The sequence below is a fragment of the Notolepis coatsorum genome, assembly GCF_963971535.1.
Source record: "Notolepis coatsorum genome assembly, chromosome: 4".
Taxonomy (NCBI): Eukaryota; Metazoa; Chordata; class Actinopteri; order Aulopiformes; family Paralepididae; genus Notolepis; species Notolepis coatsorum.
The window spans coordinates 205683175-205708426 of NC_140168.1; the positions used below are offsets into that span (position 1 = coordinate 205683175).

Below are 25252 nucleotides of genomic sequence, written 5' to 3' on the forward strand. Positions count from 1 at the left end.
TTGTTAGCTTATGCTAACGGGACGTTAATTCCGGTCTTAAACACGACGTGGTCATAAAGGAATGGCGAGGATTGCAAAGCATGTTATATGCATTTGACCCGTTGCGGAATAAAACAGGGATTTGTTTTGGGTCGCGGAATAAGCCTCGCTATGTTGCAATGTCCGCGTTCCAGACGCTACTGAAACGAGTACTGTTGTGTCAGAGCCGTGTGCTGTGGAGCGGATATGAGTCACGACACCACGTATTTTCAAAATAAGAGTATCGAAATTACCTGAGCGTTGCTAGCTGCCGGAGCCATAGTTATTATAGCTGGAGCTGCGCTTAGGCGGAAGTGAGACCGGCGACAGGATTTTCAAAATAAGAGTATCGATATGAACCGAATGCCCATCGCACCAGTGCTACTGAAGTAAATCCATTCATCGCACAGACCGCTGTTGCTGTAGCACGTGCGATATATATGTCGCACTGTACAGCCCTGACTTGACTTTAATGCACATTTTGTTGTATGCAAAGAGAAAATGTTTAAATTGTACAATCTTTCAGCAGTCTGGAATTAATGTATGCATTCAAAAGTGCTGAATAAATGTTTTATGGGCCCATAATAGTGATTATTAATATTATTTAAGTTAAGTTTTGCCATAATCATGTCTTTTGCCATAATCAGGTAGCTAAAAAATTTAAATACATTATATATTTATATTAATCATTTTCTGCCATTCGGCATTTGGCCAACTGTTTCCCATTTTCGGTATCGGTTTCGGCCAAGAATTTCCCATTCGGTGCATCCCTAATATATACATATAAAGAATTTGAATCTGAATGTATACTATGAGTAAGAGTAAAAGTAACAGTATACACAAGGTGCAGTATACACAAGGTACCCTAACTGGAATGTTATAAGTCATAGCCCGTGCAGGTTTTGGTGGTTAACACATTGAGTGCCAGCCACGAGAAAATCTCGTTATTTCATGCCATGCGTTGAGTGCCAGGGACGAGAACTCCCGTTATTTAATCGTTATTGCTTTTATTAGCGATATCCATTCATTTTGCATCAATCTAGCCTCATGTTATCATTGGGACTGTCTGAGCTCGAACAGGGAAAATACCACCCCCTATCGTCTCCCGGATGGTAATGCACCCATTGGATTGGACTCAATGGAAATGCATGGGGAAAAAAGAACCCGGAATCTAGGGGTGGGAATTGCCAGCTGCCTCCACGACTAATGCTAACGAACTAGCCTCGCTAACGACAGAGGCCTCACAACAGGGCGAGAGGCTGGCGTGTCTGGAGAGCTCCCTGCTGGCTAGGCAGGCTGACGTTCAGGGCTGTACACTGCGATGATCTCGTCGCGAATTGCCCCTTTAATTGGCCGTTGCGATTGGTAAATATTATCTGGGGGCGGGCTTGCGAGTAGTGCTTTCAAGCCTTGCATTCGCATTTCACTCCTAAATTATCCAAGGCGTGTGATGACGCGATGCCGTCACTCACGCGAGCTGAGCAGTGAGCACTCAGCAGGTATGATCAGCGGGAACAATCGACTGAGCACTCACTGATAGACTGGCTGACTGTCTGATTTAGCTATGAAGAAAAGTAACGTTAGTATTGCTTCATATTTTCGACGCGTTCAACCTCCTATAGTGAGCCGAACTGAACTGAACTCAGACACACGGAGAGAGCTGCGGCGTCTGCTGCTCCTCCTCCCTCGGTGAGCCTGCCAGCCGGCTAGCTACTGATAGCTATCAACAAATGCTCCAGTAAGTCTAGTAGTGCATGATAGCTCGCGTTAGCTTACTGTTCAAAACGAAACGTCCCATTAAACTAAATAGTTCAGATAGCTCCTGATATCAATGTCTAGTTATAACACTGAGTCGATGCGTATTCGAGCTGAGGCCACGCTGAATATAGTCAATAGGGTCCAGCTGCAGCGCCGGAGAATCCTGGCCGTAGCTGGAGGCTACAGTATAGGGTCCAGCTGCAGCTCCGGGGAATCCTGGCCGTAGCTGGAGGCTACTTGAGTACACACAGACAGTGGAGCTGGTTGCATATAGCGAGCATTTAGACTTGTTGCGTGGTGGCGATGTCTCGCAGATAATACAACTACAAGTATGATTATATAATATATATATTTTATTTAAAAAAAAATATATAAAATAATTTTTTTTCTTTTTTTTTTTAAATACAAAACAATCAATATAAATAATGGTAAAATTGTTATTTAAAAATGTGCCCCTAAAAAATATTTTTTGCCCCTAAATGTCTCATTTAGGGGCAAGTGTGCCCCTAGTGAAAAAGCTTAGCGTACAGCCCTGACGTTGCCAAACTACAGTCGGTAATTGTGGAAATGCAGTCCCGGGAGAGACGTTACAACATCAGGATCGTTGGTGTCCCGGAGGGCAGTGAGGGAGGTCGTCTCTCGGAGACCATGCTGGAGTTGTTGCAGAAAATACTGGGGGAGGATGTCCTCCCCAGCCCACCCATGTGCGAGTCGGCCTACAGAGCGGGCAAGACCAGTCCTGGAGTGAACAAGGAGCCGAGGCCCATCATTGTTAAGCTAAACAGGCTACAACAGAGGGAGCTCATCATGCGGTCGGCCCGTGACAGGAGGGGTGAACTCGGTCTCGGCAATCACAAAGTGGCCATTTTCGAAGACTTTACGCCGGAGGTTCAAGCACAGAGGCGAATACAAAGTGGTCATGGCCAGGCTATGGAAATTGGGCCTGAGGCCTACGCTATTCTCCCCCGTGATGATCGTCAATCATTTTGGTCGTTGGCTAAAGCGGAGGAATATCTCGGGGGGATAGCCGAGACCGTAGCTTGATAACTGTGTCGGGTGAGTGACGTGGCGATGTGGGCCTAAATACATTGATAGGGCGGACTACTCACAAATGTTTATTGTCATGCCCAAACAGGCTAACTGGCCATTGCCCATCCAAACTAACGGGGCATCCCAATGACTTCTGTTACTTGCTAATGCTGACCTCATGGTCGTACGTGTGTGTCACCTCTATGAAAGCTAGCGAGCTAGCTGGACAATGTACATAACAGATACTAGCGTGCTGGCTGGTTTCATCACTAGCTTACGCGCTGGCCTCGGGCTAACTAGCATGCTATGTCTATCGCCCGCACCGAGTCATTCGGGACCCGTTAATGTTTACGTATTTTGGCTGTTGTTGCTGTTTAAGTGGCATATGTTTGCACAATTTAACTGTGATTGGGTCCTGCCCTAACTATCTTCTGGTATGCTTTATTTTTTTTTATTTTATTTTATCCATTTGTGCTATAGCATTGCGACGTTGATACGCAGATTCAGAAGTAGTTGGTTACAGGGATGGCGTTGAGTTATTATATAATAATAGCTAATTTTTCCCTTATAGTTGGCTCATATTAGGGCCAAGGCTCACGTTTGTTTTCGCTAGTAACACCTTCGGTTGATCTGTTTTGTTGTGTTTTTAGGTCTTGTTTTCCTTGTCTAGACGGGGTTTGGTTGTTTTTGAGCCTTAGGCTCCGGTCGTTGAAGGTTGGTTATGTATATATATGTAATATATAATAACAGGTTGTGTCAGGTATAGCTTATTACTACCCCCGGGTTAATGAAGGTGTTTACTTCTATTCTTATATAGGATTATGTCATTCCAGCCTTTGTGCCTGACCAGAGGGACTGTGAAATGCTTGCACCTTGACCAATAACCCTTTTTTCTTTTTCTTTTTATTGTTGCCGTTTAAATGACATCCGTTTGCACAATTTAACTGTGATCGGGTCCTGCCTTAGACTATCTTCTGGTATGCTTTAATTTTTTTTATTTTCTTTTATCCATTTGTGCTATAGCTTTGCGACGTTGATACGCAGATTCGGAAGTAGTTGGTTACAGGGATGATGTTGAGTTATTATTTAATAATAGCAAATTTTTCCCTTATAGTTGACTCATGTTAGGGCCAAGGCTCACGTTTGTTTTCGACCAATAACTTTATTTTATTTTTTATTTTATTTTTGTTTATTGGACTAGTGGGGGGTTTAATCAGGGGTTTATCTAGAGAGGGGGTCGGAGTGGAGAGCGTCTTATTGGATCCATGATTCCAGTGGGAAACGATAGGAAGATGACCATCCTTAGTGGATGGAGCATAGGGAGGGGATTGGAGAGTGGGTATAGGAGGGTTAATATTAGGATGGGTGGGTTAGGGTATAGAGTAGAAGTAGGGGGGGTTGTAACTGGGGTGGTATTTTTCTGTGTTTTCTGTACTGTTGTCCTATATGCGTGTAATTGTTCCTCCTCTGAACTCTTGGGATTGACCGTCTGGGCCCGCCTGGATCAGCGCCTGTGTCCTCAGCCTGGCTGCACTGGTATGTTCTCCACGCATTTAGACAAATTCGACCATGGCTAAATTGAATATTTTAATTTGGAACGCAGGGGGTCTTAACGCCCCACACAAGCGTGCCAGTGCCCTTTGGTTATTGAAGAGAAGAAATATTGACATTGCTCTCCTTAGTGAGACACATTTATTGGTGGGTGATGTGTCAAGGCTAGCAAATCGACAATATCACGTTATCTCCTCATCCTCAGCCGACAATAAGACAAAAGGAGTCGTCATAGTTACAAGACGTAACCTTGATATCAAAGTCCTGGATGTGTGGTCGGACACGGAGGGAAGGATTACTATAGCAAAAGTTGAGTTTTCTCATAGGAAGATGGCAATAATAGCATTGTATGCCCCTAACACATTTGATTCAGCGTTCTATAATACAATCACAAAGAATATGTTGGAACTTACTTGCCATCATTGTGGGTGGCGATTTTAATGCGTGCTGGGATGCGGAGATGGATAGGTCCGGGTCCTCTGAAACAAGCGACCAAAAACAGTCCTCTAAGGCCCTCAGGATGTGGGCCCAGGACACGGGGCTCGCAGACCTCTGGCGCATATCCAATCACACCCTCAAGGATTACTCTCACCTGTCAGCCAGACACAAAACCTTCTCTCGAATAGACTATGCATTCGCGTCCCCTAATATGTTTGATAGTTTCGACGTCTCATTGGTTCCCCTAGCTCTCTCGGACCACAAGGGGATTTTCCTTATGGCAACCTTTGGCAGGCTCTCCACGAGAGCTCCCAGGTGGCGTTTTAACGCAACCTTATTAAAGAACGATGATTTCTGTACCGAGTTCAGGAGTAAACTAGTTGAATTCTTGCAGATCAATGTCGGCACGGTCGAAGACCCTAGTGTCCTGTGGAACGCATTGAAGGGATTTATCAGGGGTCATGTCACACTTTGCCTCCAATTTGCGTAAATCCCGGTCAAAAAAACTACCGGTAGAAGGACTGGAAACATTATACGCGGACCTATACGCATCTTTGCAAACTAACTATAATGAACGACTAAACACACAACGTAAGATAGTCAAGAAAGAAATAAACTCCATACTTAAACAACAGTCTGAGTTCTTGATACATAGGACAAGGCAAAATTACTACTTTCACGGTTCCAGGCCTAGCCATCTGTTGGCAATGAAAATACGCTTGAATGATCATTTCTCGGATATCCCTTCGATCAAGACGCGACAGGGAACAGTCACTACTGATTCGAAAAAGATCAACGACACTTTTAAAGAGTTTTACTCAGTTATATAGCTCAGAGCTTAATTTCGATAACTCTAAATTTGAATCGTTCATTGGCGGGGCTTGAGATACCACACATTTCTGAGGAAGAGGCTAAGGAACTGGGGAAACCGATCACTCTTATGGAACTTAGGGAGACGATTGCTGAAATGCAAAGGGGTAAGGCACCAGGCTGGGATGGGATAGGATTCCACCCGAGGTATATTTAGCTTTCTGGGACCAACTGGGTCCATTGATGCTCGATATGATCAATTACGCTATCGAACAAGGGGAGTTCTCAAGAGATGTCAACATGGCATTGATTTCTTTACTTCTCAAGAAGGATAAAGATCCCAATGATTGTGGTAGCTATAGGCCCTTGAGTCTTCTCGGGGCCGATCTAAAAGTGTTTGCCAAGGTGCTGGCCCGCCGCCTGCAGAGGTTTATGACGGTATTGGTACACTGCGATCAAACTGGTTTTATCCCGGGGCGCCTGGCTGCAGATAATCTTAGGAGGCTGTTGCATGTAGTCGATAACAGTAAAGACAATACAGCTCCGTCCACAGTTCTGTCCTTGGATGCCATGAAGGCGTTTGACAGACTAGAATGGTCATACCTGTGGAAGGTACTTGAGGTTATGGGTCTTGGAAAGAATTTTATTCATATGATTAAAGTCCTGTATGCCTCGCCGTCTGCAATGATACTGACAGGCAAAAACTGTTCCACACTTTTTCCAGTCTCCAGATCTTCTAGACAGGGTTGTCCTCTGAGCCCAGGACTTAGGGCTGGGCGATATAACGATAATGATAAATATCGCGATATATTTTAATAATCGATATCGAATATCAGAGAAAAAAAAATTGTGACCTGCAACAGGGCAGTGGACAGACTTGTCTTTCTTGCCTGCAACTTAAAGTAATGGCTTTGCTTGTCCAAATGACAATACTGACCAAATTGAGATTTATTTTTCTCTTATTTTGTTTGCTTTCTAATTTAAAATACATTTTGAAACCGTCTGTACACAGTAGGCTATGTGTGCTAGCAGAACTAGACTCCAGTCACGAGTCACAGTGCACATGTGCGGTGGTTTGTCCACCAAAAAAGCGCCAAAAGATCGAAAATAAACTAACAGAGCCAGAACTGTTCAACTCCTCTGGAGCCACAGCCAGCAGAGAAGCCGGTTTACTTTAGCTTTTAAACCAGCTGCAGCCTGAGAACTGGAGTGTGAGGGGATGTAACACTAAAGATGGCGGCAACGACAAAGAATTGCTGCAAAATAAACATACATCTGTTGTTAAAAAAAAGAAAAGAAAAATTATAACAATTCGATAATTATCGATATCGAGAAATAAAATAAAATTATCATAACCTTATCGCGATATGATTTTTTTCCATATCGCCCAGCCCTAATCAAACCTTTATTTGAATAGGCAGGTTAATTAAAAACAAGTTCTTATTTTCAATAACGGCCTATTTGGGGGTAAAAAGCCCCCTAGGGGAAAGGGGATGGGGGATAAAATCAAATAAATAAAAATAAAACACAAAGGAACATTATTAAAAAGGCAGGACATACATACAGAGCAACAACTGAACTGAACAACAACTGGCGGACAACAGAACAATAGTGGCAGCATGGTGTTAGCACATGGAGAAACATCTACATGAGTGCTCTAGGGAGTTTGTTAAAGTTTCCTTAAACAATCGAATTGAAATAAACGTTTCCATATTTAAGGTTTTAACTAACCTTACTGTCATGCACTTGTCCTAATAAACTAACCTACACTGTAACACGCAACACTTTGATGAATATTGTTACTCAGCTGATAGTTGTATCCTTCCTGATGACCTGTCGTACAGAACTTGTAAGTCGCTTTGGATAAAAGAGTCAGCTAAATGTGAGTGTAAATGCCTTGTAGAATTCCACACATAAGAAAGAAAGATACTGGGATGAATAAACAAAATAGGAAATAAAATGTAGAAATGCATGCAATACATAAATAAATATGAATCTCCATATATGAAATAGAACATTTAGATAAGGTGCTACTGAGATGTTTTGGTGAGTTCTTTGTTTTTTTGTGGAAGTAGCCCTTCTTAAAAATGCATGAACATTCACTGATAATTGTTCTGTAGTGGAGTCTACAAGGTCTACATTGCCGGACCATGTAGAATCCGGACCTTGTAGACTGACATAATTCTGTGCATAGTTTAGTCTACACAGGCCATATTTCAAATAATCAAAATCTTACTTCATTCATCTTAAACATTCTTGATTTGGGGGATTGGTAGTTCCCATGAAATCTGAAGTTGTTCAAACGACAACAGCGATCCACCTTGAATTAAATCACACAGCCGTGTTGGCTGCGTCACAGTCACGAAAGGGGCTACTTAATTCATTAATCCAATCCACTTTATTTATAGAGCACATTTAAAAACAACAAAGTTTACCAAAGTGCTGTACAAGTCCCACAACATAAGATAAAAAAAATTAATTATATACATTTTTTTTTTTTTTTTTTATTCGAAGCTTCGAAGGTCAGCCCTAGTATGGTTTTGATTTGCTTTGGCACCACCCGTTGGTCGAACGTGGTATATACAGGAAGTGGGACCTCATGGTAAAACAGGAAGTGGTAGCTCACAGATAAACAGGAAATGGGACCTGCAGCTTCACCAGGAAGAGAGTTCTCATTATGAACAACATGCTGTTCTTATCTATAGTAATCCTTTGATTTGCCCCATCGTAAGCATTGTCTGTAAGTAATCCTTTATTGTTTACAAGGTTATCTTTCAGTTTTGAAGTATATTGTCGTAGATGGGTCGCTGTTATGTTCGTATTCTATTACCTATGAATCATACATGCTAATGGCAGATACAGTAGATGTTCATAATACTTGGAATGTTTAGTACAACATGTCTACATAATCATTTAGTACACTTACTGTATATCTATACTTTTTACGTGCACTAGTAGTAACACTATGCACTTCATTCTGTTTCAGTTTTACTCCTATCCTAGCAACATGTCAACAAGAACTGCATTAAACGAGAAGCAAGGAAGCTACGTTTGACTCTTGTGTTGCTTATTGAAGAGTTTGTCTGGCCGTCTACCTTTGATTAAAAACATCATCGGGAGGACAGCACAAGTATACTCGTTATTGCCGTCCAACCGTGGAGCGCCAACAATGAGTAAACTCGTTTTTATGATCGTTATTTCGTTTATTCGCTATATCCATTCATAATTCATGGCTGCAGCCTCCCTTCAGACCCTGTCTGAGCTGGCAGACGGTCAACACCGCCCTCTACTGCCTTGCGGAGCTATTGCACTTCATTGGAAACGGTCTGATGTGTTTTCTGAGCCAATCTGAGCTGTGGGGGCGGGGTTTACTTTAAATACTCAGGCGAGGCAGGCCTTTACAACGATGGCATGTAACACTAAACCCCGCCCGTTCATGTGTAACGCTTGGTAATGTCGGGGACAGGATGGCTGTGGATAACTGGAATGGCGATCAGATAATTGGATTCTTTTTTTTACATTACATCAGAGACAAGGTAAGAACACTATATATAAAACCTTGCGTTATCTAGCGTTGATTTCAGGAAGATTCGATAATCAGGCGAAAAATCCACTAAAACGCTATTATCATGTCTTTTCCTGGGATTACTAAGAATCACCAAAACTATACTCATATTCAAAACGGTATAAAACGGAAATGTACGGATGAAAAAACAATCTGTTTTGTGCATGTTGACTGGAAGCAACTCACTGACAATCGACGGGTGTATTAGACCCATAGCTATAATATAAGATATATTTTAAGCACTCACAAATTTGGCTAAAACTATATCCATTGAATAAAGACCTGGCGCTGAAGGGGGATCAGCGCCCCCTGCTGCTGGCGGTCAATGTGTTAAGGCATGTAGTCATTGTGGTTAGGGTTAGGAGTTAGGAAATTAATGCAAGTCTATGGCATGTCCCCACAGTGCATGAAAATAGGTGTGTGTGTGTGTGTGTGTGTGTGTGTGTGTGTGTGTGTGTGTGTGTGTGTGTGTGTGTCAGCGTTTCCGTTAGAACATATTCGTGCCGGTCTGAGTGTCCTGCAAGATTTCTATCACCGGACATATTCGAGATATTCCGGTCAGAGTTTTAAACAGCAGTCTATTATAATCACATTTTTATGAGCTAACGAATTCCGTTATAATTGGACATGTGTATTAATTACATCAAGCGAAGAATGAGAAATTGATTTGCAGAATCAAATTACTATCTCTCGCCTCTCAAGTTAGTGCGATACGCTACCAGCATCAAGCTCCCGCTGCAGCAGCTCTGTCACACGCACCCCCAAATGAATCTCGAGTCGACATCGCTTCACCTCGTTGTATCAGACACGTCACACATATCATAATGTTCAACTTCACGTATACAGTCATTAATATATTCCAAATAAAATAAGTCCCTCGATACTCCGTGCTGCTGCTGACTTGAAATAAAATAGACCGATACGCAGTCGGTCCGACACTAAACAGCAATCTGTTATAATCACATTTTTATGAGCTAACGAATTCCGTTATATTGGACATTTGTATTAATTATATCAAGCGAAGAACTGAGAAAGCAGAGAGACGGCAACATTATCGTGGGTTTGCGTGACGACTCTCTCCACCTCGCAACGACTTATTTGCAAAGAGTATGGCGCTGCAGAGAAGCTGTTCAGCTGTTATTGGCTCTTTTCTGGGAACCGCACAACAGCGCCCCCCACCCAACATTGGCTGAAAATGGCTGAATTGGAGTACTGCTGGAATATTGCATTGTACTGCTGGTACTGCGGCTCTACAGCTTCAGAAAAGTCCGCACACCCAGCACTAAGCTCTCGCCGACAACGTCGTTGTCATTATTAGAAGCAACGAGGAAACAAATGTAATGATCGTTTCGTTCATCGCATAGGCTATTTAATTTTAGCCTATTTTAATACAATTCAAATAATCAAATTGTGCTTAGACTCAGGGAATTATTTTCACCGGACATTAAGACCGGAGAGATAAAATATGTCGGACTTAAACAGATTTTGCCGGTAAAATACCGGTAATTACCGGCTAACGGAAACGCTGGTGTGTGTGTGTATGCGTGTGTGTGTGTCTCCACCCAGCTGTGACCAAATTCATCATTTTGGGCATGATCTTCGCCCTCCATTACACATCAGTGGACAACATTTGCAGGAGTGGGGAAAAATAATAAATGACTTAATTTCCGGGATTCATGGAGGGGGTGGAATCTGGGTCACCCCTCTGGTTCCTCCTGCTGCCCCCCCCCCCCCCCCTCTCAATGCCCTGTACTTTCCAAACAGCCACTGGATGCATTCAACATCTCCATCAATCTAAGCACTGATCAGCTATGCTGCGTGTGTGTGTGAGTGAGAGAGAGAGAAAGAGAGTAATTGACACTATTCCAAAATGTCTGATGGACATTTGAGACATCTCCCTTACCTACTCTTACTAGTTACGCTGCTGGCCAATATGACTTACTACTAGGGGTGGACGGTATGGTCTAAAATTTATATCACGGTATAATTTGAAGCATAGACGGTAACGGTATATATCACGGTATCAGTGTTTCCGTTCGAATATTTTTTTTTGCCTGATAGGCAGGCTATATAAAGAATGACATCCTCAAGGCATGTAGATTTATAATATTTTAACTTAAAACTAGGCTACTTTTGCGTATAAAGTCATTATATTCCAAATAAAATAAGTCCCGAGTCGAGACTCCGTGCTGCTCCCATTGCAAACAGCGAGGCTGGATGCTGGATTTTGCTAGAAGCATATGTAGCTGCAGAGCCGCAGAACCATGGGCGCTTTCAGGAGCCATTGGCAATTCAGCCGTTGGGTGGGGGGGGGCGCTGTTGAGCGGGCCTGTGACCAGACCTAAAAGCGCCCATGGTTCTGCGGCTCTGCAGCTACATGCTATTCGCAACTCCACTGCTGCAGCCGTCCCCCCGCTGCAGCCGTCGTTATCATAACACTACACACATATCATGTTTACAGCAAACTGTAGTTGATCACCAGGTATGTTTTATTAACGTAGAATAATTCATATAAGAAAAACGATAGGGAAATCCCTTACCTTTCTCCACTGGTTAAAAATGCCAGGAACTGAAATTGAAACTTGCTGTGCGCCGCGGTGATATGCGTTTATTATGAAATGACAATTGCGTGTTGACACGCCCACTGCGCGAAGCCTCCTAAATAACTTTTTCCAGTTTGCACATATCTATTATCTATGACTAATTCTATCTATTTTTAAGGGCAAATGCGATTGAAATAGTCGCGCTGTGGTTACATGACGTCATTGCTCTTTTAGAGCTGCTCTACCGGTTACACGGTATAGTCAAAATCCATACTGTAGAACAAATTCATACCGTTTATACCGTATACAGTTTATACCGTCCACCCCTACTTACTACCATAGTGTCTTTATACCTTAAAAAAAAAAGTATAGTATAAAGTCCATGTACTGGTAACTGATGTACTGTAACGGCTTTAAGATGCAACGATAGGGCCACTAACTTAAAGCCACCTCCTGGACAGGTTAAGACTGAACCTGCAAGAGAACAGCAGCTCATGCTAACACACAGCAGCTCATGCTGCTAACAGCAGCTCATGCTTACAGCAGCGTTCTTCAAAGTGAGCTTAGAACACTCCAAGGACACTATAATAGAAGGAAGGGGTCATCACGTCAGAATACCAGCGTTCTATGCTCCGCTTGTGGGGCGAGGCTATTCTCAGGCTATTCTCGGTCCTCGCTCCACAATGGTGGAACGAACTCCCCACCAGTCAGGACAGATGAAACCCGGCCAATTTGTCGCTGTCGACTAAAAGCCCACATCTTCAATATCCAATTTTTAAATAAAACGTTTAAAACCCTCTAACCTTTTTACTATTATGTACCCTAATACTATGCTACTATTGTTATACTACTACCTATCTTGCTAATAGGTCTATACTACTAAAAGTGTCAGCTAAATGTATAAATTGTAAATTGCTTGGTACCAGTTCTATTGAAACCTAAAATTTAAAATATAGCAGCTATCTGAGGAAATATGAATGAATGAATGAATGAATGAATAATGAATGAATGAATGGTTTATTTTTGAACATGTACTTCACCATATTCCTCCAAACAAATCACAGTTACTTGTTCCGTCAAACCAAACAATCATAACAACCAATTAAAAAAAACATAAAAAAAAATGAGTTATAAACAAAAAGGTCAAGAGCAATGTGTTTGGTTTAGCAGACATGTCCAAAAAAGGAGTAGAGGGAAGCTAAGCTTATTGATCCCTACCCCCTTACATTTGTATTTGTTCTTCCATTAATTTGACTAGATATAACATAATTTAGTATATTACAATATAGAATATACTTTTACTTGAATTAAAAAGTTTAAAAAAAAATACTTGATTCACTTGACAGCAGTGAATATAGTACAGCACTACATAACACAATATAACATACATTTGTTTATCCTCATTACTCATTTCTGTATTTCTCTAATGTGTTTTTTTTTTTTTTTTTGCTGCTTTTTAAATTGTGCCACATGTTTACTCCGTTTGATGTATTCAGGTAAATTATTCCACAACTTCACTCCACACACAATATGCACATGCTTTTCAGCGTAGTGTGTACCATTGGTTGTTTAAGATTCCCTCTCCCTCTTAACACTTCTATTTAACACAATCGCCGGGGTTAAATTCATAATTTACCATCCCTATTTAACATGGAGAAGTTCCCCTTCTTTGCAGGGCTATAACTTTTTAAATTGTATTGCTAAATTGACATTACTATGGCCCATTCAACGTCCTATATCTATTGTTCAGGGTGTAGCAACGTTATACTTTTTCATTCACATATTCATACTAAAATACGGTCTAAAGTATAAGTATGTTTTTATCGTTTTCTGCAGCTTTCTCCAGAACTTGATTTATAGCCCCAAATGCATTATATTGATGATCAAATACAGTTTGATAGGAATCTGTGCGAGATAAAAAAAACTTCAACTGGACGTGCTTCTAGGAGTTACTACGTATGATCTGATGTTGACCGGATGGGCGGGGGGTCGTTTATAATTCCGTGGGCAACATTATATCATTCATCTAGTGTGGGTGATATGATCATTAGAGCAGTTAGTAAAGAACACGTTGAAAAATAACGCTGGATCTTACCGTATCTTCCTCGCGCCGTTGGACGATGAGCGTGGAACTGAAATATTCCTATTATGGGATGTAGAAATACCCGATCCATTTCCAGGTTGTATAATAGTATATACGTCCAAATCATGTTGTTTATCGAGTTATTTGCAACCGATCGACATCCAGTGTGTCAAGATGGAGTCCTGCTAACGATAGCGAGTGCCCGGACGAAATATGGGTGAGCACCACTTCATCCGCATCACTTCCTGTTTGGGCGATCGGCCGATCGGCCACCAGATGGCGCTCTTGAACCGTTGGGAGAATTGAGAGGGGCTCACCAGTACATATAATGTCTCCGGGGGAGAAATATGATTTCGATCACAGATTTTTGAAATATTGATATCAAAGACGCTGTCCAGCGTCTTCGGCAGAATAAGCATGGCGGGGAAAGACGCTGCACAGCGTCTTCGGCGATTAAAGTGTTAAGTTATATTCTCCTTCCCCGTCTCTGAACCATTTTTGAATGTTGTCTGGGATTAGTTTGTATCTGGCTTTGTATACAATGAGGGCAATATACAATATACATCAACCAATATATCCAATGTTAGATTCTGACATCTGAGGTAATAACTGTTTAAATGACATGTCACAAGCGAGGAGACGGCTGATCCCGTTCAACTCAATGTCAGCCATAACTGAAAGTTTCCACACACATGGCACCAATGTGCGTCGTTCACGTGCTACACAGTGACGTCACGACCCTTCCTTCTTTCATAGGTTCCTTGGAACACACTCCAGGCTGCACCGGCTGACGGGGGAAACAAGAAAAAAAGTACCTCTTGTCCCGTGAGGAAGAGCAGCGCGTCGCCCTCCTCCTCCTCGCACATGTGGATCTGGATGACGGTGCGGATGGCGGCCTCCAGGTAGTCCCGCTCGGGCTCCGGCGTGTAGAAGATCTCCACGGGGTGCGTGCGCCCAGGGATGGTCAGCAGGGGGCAGCTGTCAAAGTAGACCTGGAACTTACCAGCATCCAGCGTGGCACTCATGACTATCACCTGGTGGAGAGAGGGGGGGTGAGAGGGGGGGGGGGCAGAGAGAGAAAGACAGAGAGAGGGGGGGGGGGGGGGAGGTAGAGAGAGACAGAGAAAAAGAGACAGAGGAGAGACAGAGGAGAGACAGAGACAGAGAGAGAAAGAGAGGGGAGAGAGACGGAGAGAAAGAGACAGAGAGAGAAGAGAGAGTAAGAGAGGGGAGAGAGAGACAGAGAGAAAGAGAGATAGATAATAGAGAGAGGAGAGAGGGAGACAGATCAGGATGAGGGTAAAAGGCCGGAATACGAGCTTAAAATCAAATATGGAAAAATGAAGTATAGGGGTGGGTTTAAAAGAAAACCTCTACTACAGGATGGATGGTGTGCAGACAGGAAGAGGAGGGCTTGCAAAGAGGGCATTGGAGCAAACCCAGGCCAGGATGGTGGCTGCACTGTATTAAACTACATTAAAAGTCCCTGACCTATACAGGGAATGCTGATAGTCCTCGCTGCTGAAGTTTAAACACTGTGTCCCCTCCCTCCTCCTCCTCCTCCCAAAAAAAGAGTCCATTAGAGAGAGCATTAGGATTCTGATGAGGCCTCTCTCGCCCCCATTTTCAATCGTAAACATTTTCAGGAGGGCCAGAGTCTCGGCATTTCGCGCTACGCTCGGTGAGCCGCCTTAATTGCTGTTAAAGCAAATTAAACTTTCAAATTCGGGGATGGGGGGGGGGATGAAGGATATCATATAACAGTCACCCCCCCCCCCCCCTGAACACGTCTCTAACCTTTGATTCCACCCCGACAGACATTAACCATCTGCTGCTCTATGAAAAAAGTGTGTCCGGTATGGCCTATAACCCTCCCTATGCCTCTACACCAGTGGTCCTCAAACTGTGGTATGCGTACCACTAGTGGTACTTGGTGGTACTGCTGGTGGTACTTGAAAACATTTACAAAAAAATATATATATATATAATAATTTTTTTATTTATTTTAATTTTTTTTTGCAGTCAGGCCACTGAAATTAGAAGCAGGCCAGGCCAGTGTTTCTGGTTGCGGCGGCGCGATAGTTAGATAACCTAAATGGGGAACAACCAGGAGATCACTGTGACAGAGTAATGCAGTCTAAACAGTCATAAATCTTTAATTCAACTTCAGCCCTGATCATAACCATTTATTTTTGTAGATTTTTTGTAATGTCAGATAAAAAATGAAATACTCCCACTTTTCTGAAAAGAGTTGGTGTTAAATCTGACATTACAAAAATCCATCAAAATCTGTGTTGCTGCTAATCATTTACACATGCCTAGCCTGTAATAACCCCCCCCCAGAAAAATGTACTTTGCATTTGATATATTGAAAATATTTTACTTTTTGTGTGTTTTTTTTAACAATAATTTGTGATGCCATCACACAAACTGGCATTTAAAGGGTAAACATTTAAAAATGTATTGAATATGTGTTTTCTTTTCTTTTTTTACAATAATTTGTGATGCCCATCAAAAATGTTCAAATATTCCTGCACCAGAATGCAGGAAATTAAGTTTTTGTAACAAAATAATTGTGTGCGTGTGTGTGTGTGAGAGAGAGAGAGAGAATGAAGGACAATTGCTTGCTGTGTGTGTGAGAGAGAGAGAGAGAGAGAGAGAGAGAGAGAGAGAGAGAGAGAGAGAGAGAGAGAGAGAGAGAGAGAGAGAGAGAGAGAGAGAGAGAGATAAGTACATTTCCTGAAATACAGTTGTTCTACATTTGCCTCCTGCGTGAACTGTGCATAGCTGAATAGACTATTTTAACGCCAGTCATATGGTGGTACTTGGAGAGCCAGTTACGTTCTCAGGTGGTACTTGGTGTAAAAAGTTTGAGAACCACTGCTCTACACTACACCCCAACCCACCCCCCCCCACCCCGCTGATTGCCTTAAAAGATTGCCTTAAAATGGGCCGACCCGGAGAGCAATCTCACAACTACCGTGGCGCAGAAGGAGACTGGCTGTGAATCTCTGAGCATGAACAACACCGCTTGTCTTTCGTCTGCGGGGCGCGCACTGCTGTCAAGGCGCCACGGAGAGACTGGGCCTAACAAAAATAATGGTTGGTTTCAGGTTGCCGACCGACCCTGCCGATTTAGGTGCGACCCAATATATTTTATGAGTTTAAAAAAAAAATTATATATTAAAAAAAAAAAAATCATTTTTTTTTTTTTTTTTTTTTTTTTTTTTTAAGAATAAAGTTTCATAGAAATCTTAGTCAAACATTTAGTATTATGGATATTAAACATGCTGGCAGAGTACATGCATCCATGTTGTTGTGAACATTTTAACCCTTTCACTGCCACACGACAGCCGGTTAACCCTTTCACTGTGACAATACAGAAGGTTAGCCCTTTACTATCACACAACCGACGGCGATGCTCCATCATTAGCATCATTAGCTCCGCATCCGCGGAGCTAATGATGCTAATGATGGAGCATCGCCGTCGGTTGTGTGATAGTAAAGGGCTAACCTTCTGTCGTGTGGCAGTGAAAGGGTTAATTAAATAAAGAAATTCCCTATCCATAGTCGCCGTGGGAAAGAATAAAAAAAATAAAAATAAAAAAAAATTCCCTACCTACCCATGGCCAAACTGACAACCAACCTGAAACCAACTATTATTTTTGTTAGGCCCTGTCAGCTGGGAGGGAAAAAAGGGTGAGGAAGGAGAGAGAGAGAGAGGGGGGGGGGGGTATAGAGGGACAAACAAAATATCTCCGCCTCCCGAGTTTATTCCGAGGGTGTTTTTGGGGGTCTCGACGTGACGCCAGTGTTTAGCGGGGCGGGTTTGATTGATGCCCAACCGGGTAGTATAATGTGGATGATGGGTGAAATTAATGAATGAATGAACGCCATCCCAAGGCGGCTGGGTGGCGCAGCGGACATTGCGCTAGTCACCAACGCAAGAGACACCGGGTTCGAGTCCGGCTGTCAGCGTTGCCTCCGGCTTGGGCCGGCCGTCATACTAACTCAATTGGCAGAGTTAGTGGGTGGAAGTCGATGGGTGGTCATCTGGACGTTGTGGACAGCGACTCCTACAGGTCGGTTGGGGGACGCCTGCACAGCAGAGACAGGAAATGGGGGGGGGGGGTAGTGTGAGCCTCCCACACGTTACACCTCACCAATGAGAGTCCGCGCTGGCAGGTGAAAAGATGTGACAGGCTGCCTCCTCGTGTATCGGAGGAGACACGTGATGCAAGGCTTCTATCCTCCCTACAACCGGCCAGTGGGGGGCATATGCGAGCAACGTTCAAGACAGGGGAGGGGAGAATTGGCACAGCGAAATTGGGATGGAAGAAAAAGAGAAAAAGTGGATTTTCTTTTTTTTTAATAAATAAATAAAAATAATTAACGCCATCCCCGTCCCTCAAAACAACTACCGCTGGAATGCCCTCGAGCAAGGCACTTAACCACCAACAGCCCTGCTGGAGCTGCTCAATAGCCACCACTAGAAGGCTGCGACTGTATTGCATGGTGTATGTACCGGGCAGCTCCTAGGGGTACTAGCGGGGGGCGGGGGGAAAACCAACAGAAAATAAAACTCCTGACCCCTTTGAATTGAATCTTAAAATATCAAGATCAATGCCTTTTTTTCAGTGATGTCGCTAAACGTTATTTCTAGCACACCTCCCATCCCGCAGATGTCGCTCTAGTTTGCCCCGCAATGAGTTTCCCCGCTGAACTACCTATGGCAGGGGTCGGCAACCTGCGGCTCTTTAGCCAATCAGCTGCGGCTCCCTGGCAAAAAAAATTTACTTATTTTTTTTTCTTCTTATTTTGGAGATCGATGTCATACTGTGACACTGAAATGAAAAAATATTTCATCAACTAAGATATTTAGTCAACAAAAGGCTTACCTGTATGCCTGATATGTGGTGCGAAATTTGCGAACGACGAAAAATTTACTTTTTATTTTATAGATTTTCCACAAATAAGGGAAGGACTCAAATATACCTGAATAGTTCAGGGTTTTATTTCAAAGTCGGTCTACAGACACCAGTGTTTTGTCTCCTCTTGTGTTTTATTTAAAAATAGGTCTACATAGCCAGTATTTTTTCTCCTCTTCATAAGAGTTTGAGGTTTTCCTTTGTTATAACAGGTAAAAACAACAAAAATTTTCTTTTTGTTGCTTTAGGGCTTGTGTCCATAGCGGACGTTTTTTTCAAGGCGGACCGCTTTGAAAAAAAAGGGGGAAAAAAGCTCAGAGCATTTTCCTGGGTCCCGCGACTGCCGCAGCTCCGCCCCTTCCTCGATGTTGATTACCTTGATGAGCGCGCTCCTTTCCAAGAGTTGAACTAGTTTCAACTTTATGCGCTGGGAGCGCTCCGCCCAAAAACGCTTCCGCCGAGAGCTCATAAACGCGAGGCGCGGCGCTGGGAAGAGAAGTGCGCCTGTCGCGCCTGTAGCATAGAAATGAATGACAGGAAGGAGCTGACAACTCATAAAACGTCCGCTATGGACACAAGCCCTTATAATCCCATTAATGCAACAAACTGTGTGCTATAAGTATAAAGTATAATAAATCGCTAATTACTTTGGGTATGCAATTGTCAGGCGTTTTATGCTAAATGTGGGGTATGCTTGGGGATATATAAAACGTTATACACTGTTATCTTCATTTTAAGGGTAAATAGGTTGTGCGGCTCCCTGAGCATTTTATTTTGTGGGACGGGGGAAAAGTGGCTCTTTTGATAGTAAAGGTTGCTGACCCCTGACCTATGGGGAAAACTCAGTTCACTCAGCGACAAGTGTGGTAGTGAAATGGTTAACCGTCTGTAGTGTGGTAGTGAGAGCGTTAACCTTCTGTACTAGTGAAAGGGATAACCTTCTGTAGTGTGGTAGTGAAAGGGTTAACCTTCTATAGTGTGGTAGTGAAAGGTTAACCTTCTGTAGTGTGGTAGTGAAAGGGTTAACCTTCTGTAGTGTGGTAGTGAAAGGGTTAACCGGCTGTAGTGTGGTAGTGAAAGGGTTAACCGTATGTAGTGTGGTAGTGAAATGGTTAACCGTCTATAGTGTGGTAGTGAAAGGGTTAACTGTCTGTAGTGTGGTAGTGAAATGGTTAACCGTCTGTAGTGTGGTAGTGAAAGGGTTAACCTTCTGTAGTGTGTTAGTGAAAGGGTTAACCTTCTGTAGTGTGGTAGTGAAAGGGTTAACTGTCTGTAGTGTGGTAGTGAAAGGGTTAACCGTATGTAGTGTGGTAGTGAAATGGTTAACCGTCTATAGTGTGGTAGTGAAAGGGTTAACTGTCTGTAGTGTGGTAGTGAAATGGTTAACCGTCTGTAGTGTGGTAGTGAAAGGGTTAACCTTCTGTAGTGTGGTAGTGAAAGGTTAACCTTATGTAGTGTGGTAGTGAAAGGGTTAACCGTCTGTAGTGTGGTAGTGAAATGGTTAACCGTCTGTAGTGTGGTAGTGAAAGGGTTAACCTTCTGTAGTGTGGTAGTGAAAGGTTAACATTATGTAGTGTGGTAGTGAAAGGGTTAACCTTCTGTAGTGTGGTAGTTAAAAGGTTAACCTTCTGTAGTGTGGTAGTGAAAGGGTTAACCTTCTGTAGTGTGGTAGTGAAATGGTTAACAGTCTGTAGTGTGGTAGTGAAAGGAACCTTCTGTAGTGTGGTAGTGAAAGGTTAACCAAGTTCTGTAGTGTGGTAGTGAAAGGGTTAACCGTCTGTAGTGTGGTAGTGAAATGGTTAACCGTATGTAGTGTGGTAGTGAAAGGTTAACCGTCTGTAGTGTGGTAGTGAAAGGTTAACCTTCTGTAGTGTGGTAGTGAAAGGTTAACCTTCTGTAGTGTGGTAGTGAAAAGGTTAACCTTCTGTAGTGTGGTAGTGAAAAGGTTAACCTTCTGTAGTGTGGTAGTGAAAGGGTTAACCTTCTGTAGTGTGGTAGTGAAAGGTTAGCCTTCTGTAGTGTGGTAGTGAAAGGGTTAACCTTCTGTAGTGTGGTAGTGAAAGGTTAACCGTCTGTAGTGTGGTAGTGAAAGGTTAACCGTCTGTAGTGTGGTAGTGAAAGGTTAACCGTCTGTAGTGTGGTAGTGAAAGGTTAACCGTCTGTAGTGTGGTAGTGAAAGGTTAACCGTCTGTAGTGTGGTAGTGAAAGGTTAACCATCTGTAGTGTGGTAGTGAAAGCCTTAAAAGGAGCTTCTATCCCAAGGCCATCAGGATGCTCAATGACTCTATATGCAAAACAAACTTGAACCTTACCTTGAGGTCGGACCTCTGGCGCACCACCTCCTTGAGGACGCCCATGAGGATGTCGGTGGCCAGCGTGCGCTCGTGGGCCTCGTCCAGGATGATGACGCCATAGCGCTCCAGCAGGGGGTCGTTCATGGCCTCTCGCAGCAGCATGCCGTCCGTCATGTACCTGAGTCGACCGGGGAGGGAGAGCAACGTGTCAGAAGATAACGTTCGCCACACGCGCCGAGAATTAGGGATGTTCGATTTTGGCTTTTTTTTTACCCAGGGTTCCCAGACATTGCTAAATGAAATTCAAGGACTTTTAAGTACTTTTACAAGCACCATCTTTTTTGTATCCATTTTTTCTCCTTATTTCTCCCATCCCAATTTTGTAATTCCAATTCTTCCCTCCCCTGTCTTGAACGTTGCTAGACTATGCCTCCCACTGGTCGGCTGTAGTGAGGATAGAAGCCTTGCATCACGTGTCCCCTCCGGTACACGAGGAGGCAGCCTGTCACATCTTTTCACCAGACAGCTGGAACTCTGTGGCGAGGAGTAACGCGTGGGAGGCTCACGCTGCCCCCGATAGTTCCTGTTTCTGCTGTACAGGCGTCACCCAACCGACCTGTAGGAGTCGCTGTCCACAACGTCCAATCCCCACCCATCAACTTTCCCACCCTCTAACACTGCCAATTGTGTTAGTATGACGGCCGGCCAAGTCGATACCAGCATCTCCTGCGTTAGTGGCGAGCGCCTTGCCCACTGCGCCACTCAGCCGCCTTCACTATCTTTTATTTTCAAGGATGTCACTCGAAGGATACAATTGCTGTTTTTTTTTAAGCATCTTCTTGGCCTGCTTGCCAGCTAGAGCATCACATGCGAAGAAATGAGGAAAAGCAGTTAGAGCTCTTCCCCTTCCCTCAAAAGGCGTTTGATTTTTGGTCAGGCTGCTTTTGTATGCAAGAATTTGTGCTTACTTGCTTGCCTGGGTAAATAAAGGTTAAATACAATTTTAGGATGTTTTACCCAGAATTAACTTCTTCAGCTCGATGTTGCCGTTACCCCCCTGTTGGTTACTGGCAAAAATTACACTCCGCCGCATATACATTTATTTGGAACAACAAACCTCCACGAATAAAAAGATCCACTGCACAGAGAAATAAAGCCGACAGGGGTTTAGCATTTCCAGACTTCAACCACTATTTTAAAGCGTTCTCTTTAAGACCACTGATCACCTGGTTTGATTATCAAGCATCTGTATCCTGGAGACCATTAGAGGAGAACATAGTGGCACCACATAGACTGCAGGATATAGTATACACCAACTTATCAATTAAGCAATGAAACTTGAGATTTGGCCCTCTTATTACACATGTGATCCGGATATGGCGTGACACACAGAAAAAATTTACTAACCAACATAAATGGCATAGTCATTCTCCCCTATTTAATAACAATTTACTCCTTATTGCACAACAACCTATCAGATTTCCCAAATGGGAAAAGAAGGGCATACATACATTGGGGGATATCTTCGACGACCGTGGTTTCTGCAGCTATCAAGATATATCTAACAAATGTAACCTCACCAGCTCCACTTATTATTTCTATCTACAATTAAGAGCAGCTTTAAGGGCTCATGGAGTCCCATTAACACTTTGAGTGCCGGGACACGTCTTTTCACGTCTTTGCTGGCCATGCTAAAGTTGCCGGGGGACGCTGTACAGCGTCCTTATATCAATATTTCAAAAATCTGCGATCGGATTCATATTCCCCCTCCGCTGGCCTGAGATCAACCAGCAGGACCCACTGAGCTCTCTGGCGGTTCAGGAGCGCCATCTGGTGGCCGATCGGCGCAATCGCCATACAGGATGTTGAATAGAGGTTGTCATGACGACCGTAGTACTTCCGGGCGCTCGCTATGGTTCATGGGACTCTGGCTCGTCACGCTACACGGTGATCGATTGGCAATAACTCGATAAACAACATGATTTGGACGTATATACCATTATACAAGCTGGAGATGGACCGGGTAAAAATATATCCCATAATGATAAAATTTCTACTCGACGATGATCGCCCAACGGCGCACGGAGACTGGGGTGAGTTTCAGCGTGTAACGTTACCGTCTTAGATACTAACTGCTATTATCAACATTTGACCCACATTAGATGATTGGTATAACGCTGCCCACGGAATTATAAACGCCCCCTCGCCCATCCGGTCAACATCAGATGACGTGTAGTAACTTCTAGAAGTACGTCTAGTTGGAATTTTTTATATCGCGCTGATTGCCATCAAACTGTATTTCATCATCAATATAATGCATTTGGGGCTATATATCACGTTCTGGAGAAAGCTGCAGAAAGAGATGAAAACATACTTATACATTAGACCATACTTTACTATGAATATGTGAATGAAAAAGTTTAACGTTGCTACACAATGAACAATACATATAGGACTTTGAATGGGCCCTAATAATGGCAATGTAGCAATAGAATTTAAAAAGTTATAGCCCTGCAAAGAAGGGGACTTTCTCCATAGACAAATAGCGCTGGCAATCTATGGTATATCATTAATTTAACCCAAGGCAACCAAAGTGTTAAAGATGCCACTTGAGCACCACAGATATCACAAATTATTTCATGAAAAGGAGACATCAAGAGGCTTCGTCTCTGACTTTTATTGTCACTTACTTCGTCCTCATATGATGTCCTTCCACTAGACTTAATTTGGAGGAAGGATATACCAAACTTGGAAGTAGATTTTGATTAGGGATGCACGATAATTATCGGGCCGATATCAGCAATTATGACGTCATCCCGATAACGTTATTGATAGCTCCGATAACATTTAATAAATTTTTTGGTTAAAAGAAATCCGGTGTGGGTGGATTTGGATGAAGGGCGCTTGTTTTTATTATAGCATCCTCCCGTTTTGCCAGTACTGTGGTAAAACTGATAGCGTGTGGTTTAGGAACAGGGAGTTTTTCACAAATCCAGCGCTCCCTTTCTTGGCTGTGACGTAGTCACGTTACATTCGGAGACAGACAGTCGATCTGCCAATTACGTCCCACGGCTTGCACCCACCTCTTCTTCTTACCACCAATCAGAAGCTCTCGTTCGTTTATTTACCTCCGGATTGTCAGTCATTACTCTACTCTGAGCTAACGTTATCTCCCCGCCAGCCACATTGACAAGTACCAGCGCTTATACATTACTGGCAAATGTCTTGTTGCACTTGTGGCAACGAGCGTTGTCAGCATCGACTTTAGCAAAATAGAACCAGACTTTTGAACATTTCGTTCTGTCCGCCATTATGAGAGCAGCGCAGCACCCGTGTGAGTGAGTGTGTGTGTGTGTGTGTGGGAGGGGAAGAGAGGAGAGAGCAGGCAGCCCGCTCCCCGCACAGGCAGAGACAGAGGCAGGAGAGATATAGACAACGGCCAACAAGATTAGTTTGCGACGTTTAAATTCCTCAAAAAAAAACTCCATAATTTCTTGAGTACCGATAGCAGTACCGATGACGTCGGAGCTTATAAATACTAAAAAAAAAAATGTTGATCAAAAAAAAATTATATATATATATATATAGTTAAAAAAAATATTATAATACAATAAATATCGGTTATCGGTATCGGCTTGAGGAGCATAAAGTTATCGGTATCGGTGTCAAAAAATCCATATCGTGCATCCCTAATTTTGATTGGGATGAAGTCTGGGCAAACGTTCGGCTGTCGTCACGCAACCCAGATCATCAACGGATTAATCTTAATTTTATTCATAGGACTTACTTAACTCCTAGACGTTTGCACTTAATGGGGCTTAAACAAGACCCTCGATGCTCCTTGTGTTTAAACTGTGATATTGGTACATTTATGCATATGTATTGGGAATGCCCTCCTGTTAAGATATTCTGGAAAGAAGTAACCACTCAATTATCAGAATTTGTATTTCTGACGATACCTGTACTGCCTTCTGTATTGTTGTTGAATGATGTTTCTCAGTTATCAACCTCTGTACATGTAAAGAGACAAATTTTGTCCGGTCTTACGGCTGCCAAAAAGCTGATAGCATCACGCTGGATTCAACCGGATAAAATGTGTCGGAAGGTATGTGTTCTTACCTATCTCGATGTGATTTATCTAGAGATATCTACCGCACAAATTTTTGGTGTTAATGAAGCCAGCATAGCAATCTGGTTAGATGTGGTGGAGAAGATAAAGGATAGCATATGAACTT

General features: G+C 43.0%; 1 protein-coding gene across 2 annotated transcripts in view; it reads right to left on the reverse strand.

Annotated features, from left to right (window-relative positions):
- dhx15 (DEAH (Asp-Glu-Ala-His) box helicase 15) overlaps positions 1–25252 on the reverse strand; it is a 149756-nt gene that overhangs the window by 114309 nt on the left and 10195 nt on the right. For both annotated transcript variants that reach the window (XM_084312233.1, XM_084312232.1), the window contains exons 4-5: positions 21036–21195; positions 14611–14829 (exon numbers count right to left, since the gene is read on the reverse strand). In XM_084312233.1, coding sequence (XP_084168359.1) covers positions 14611–14829; positions 21036–21195 — 379 coding nt within the window. The remainder of the gene's footprint in view (positions 1–14610; positions 14830–21035; positions 21196–25252) is intronic.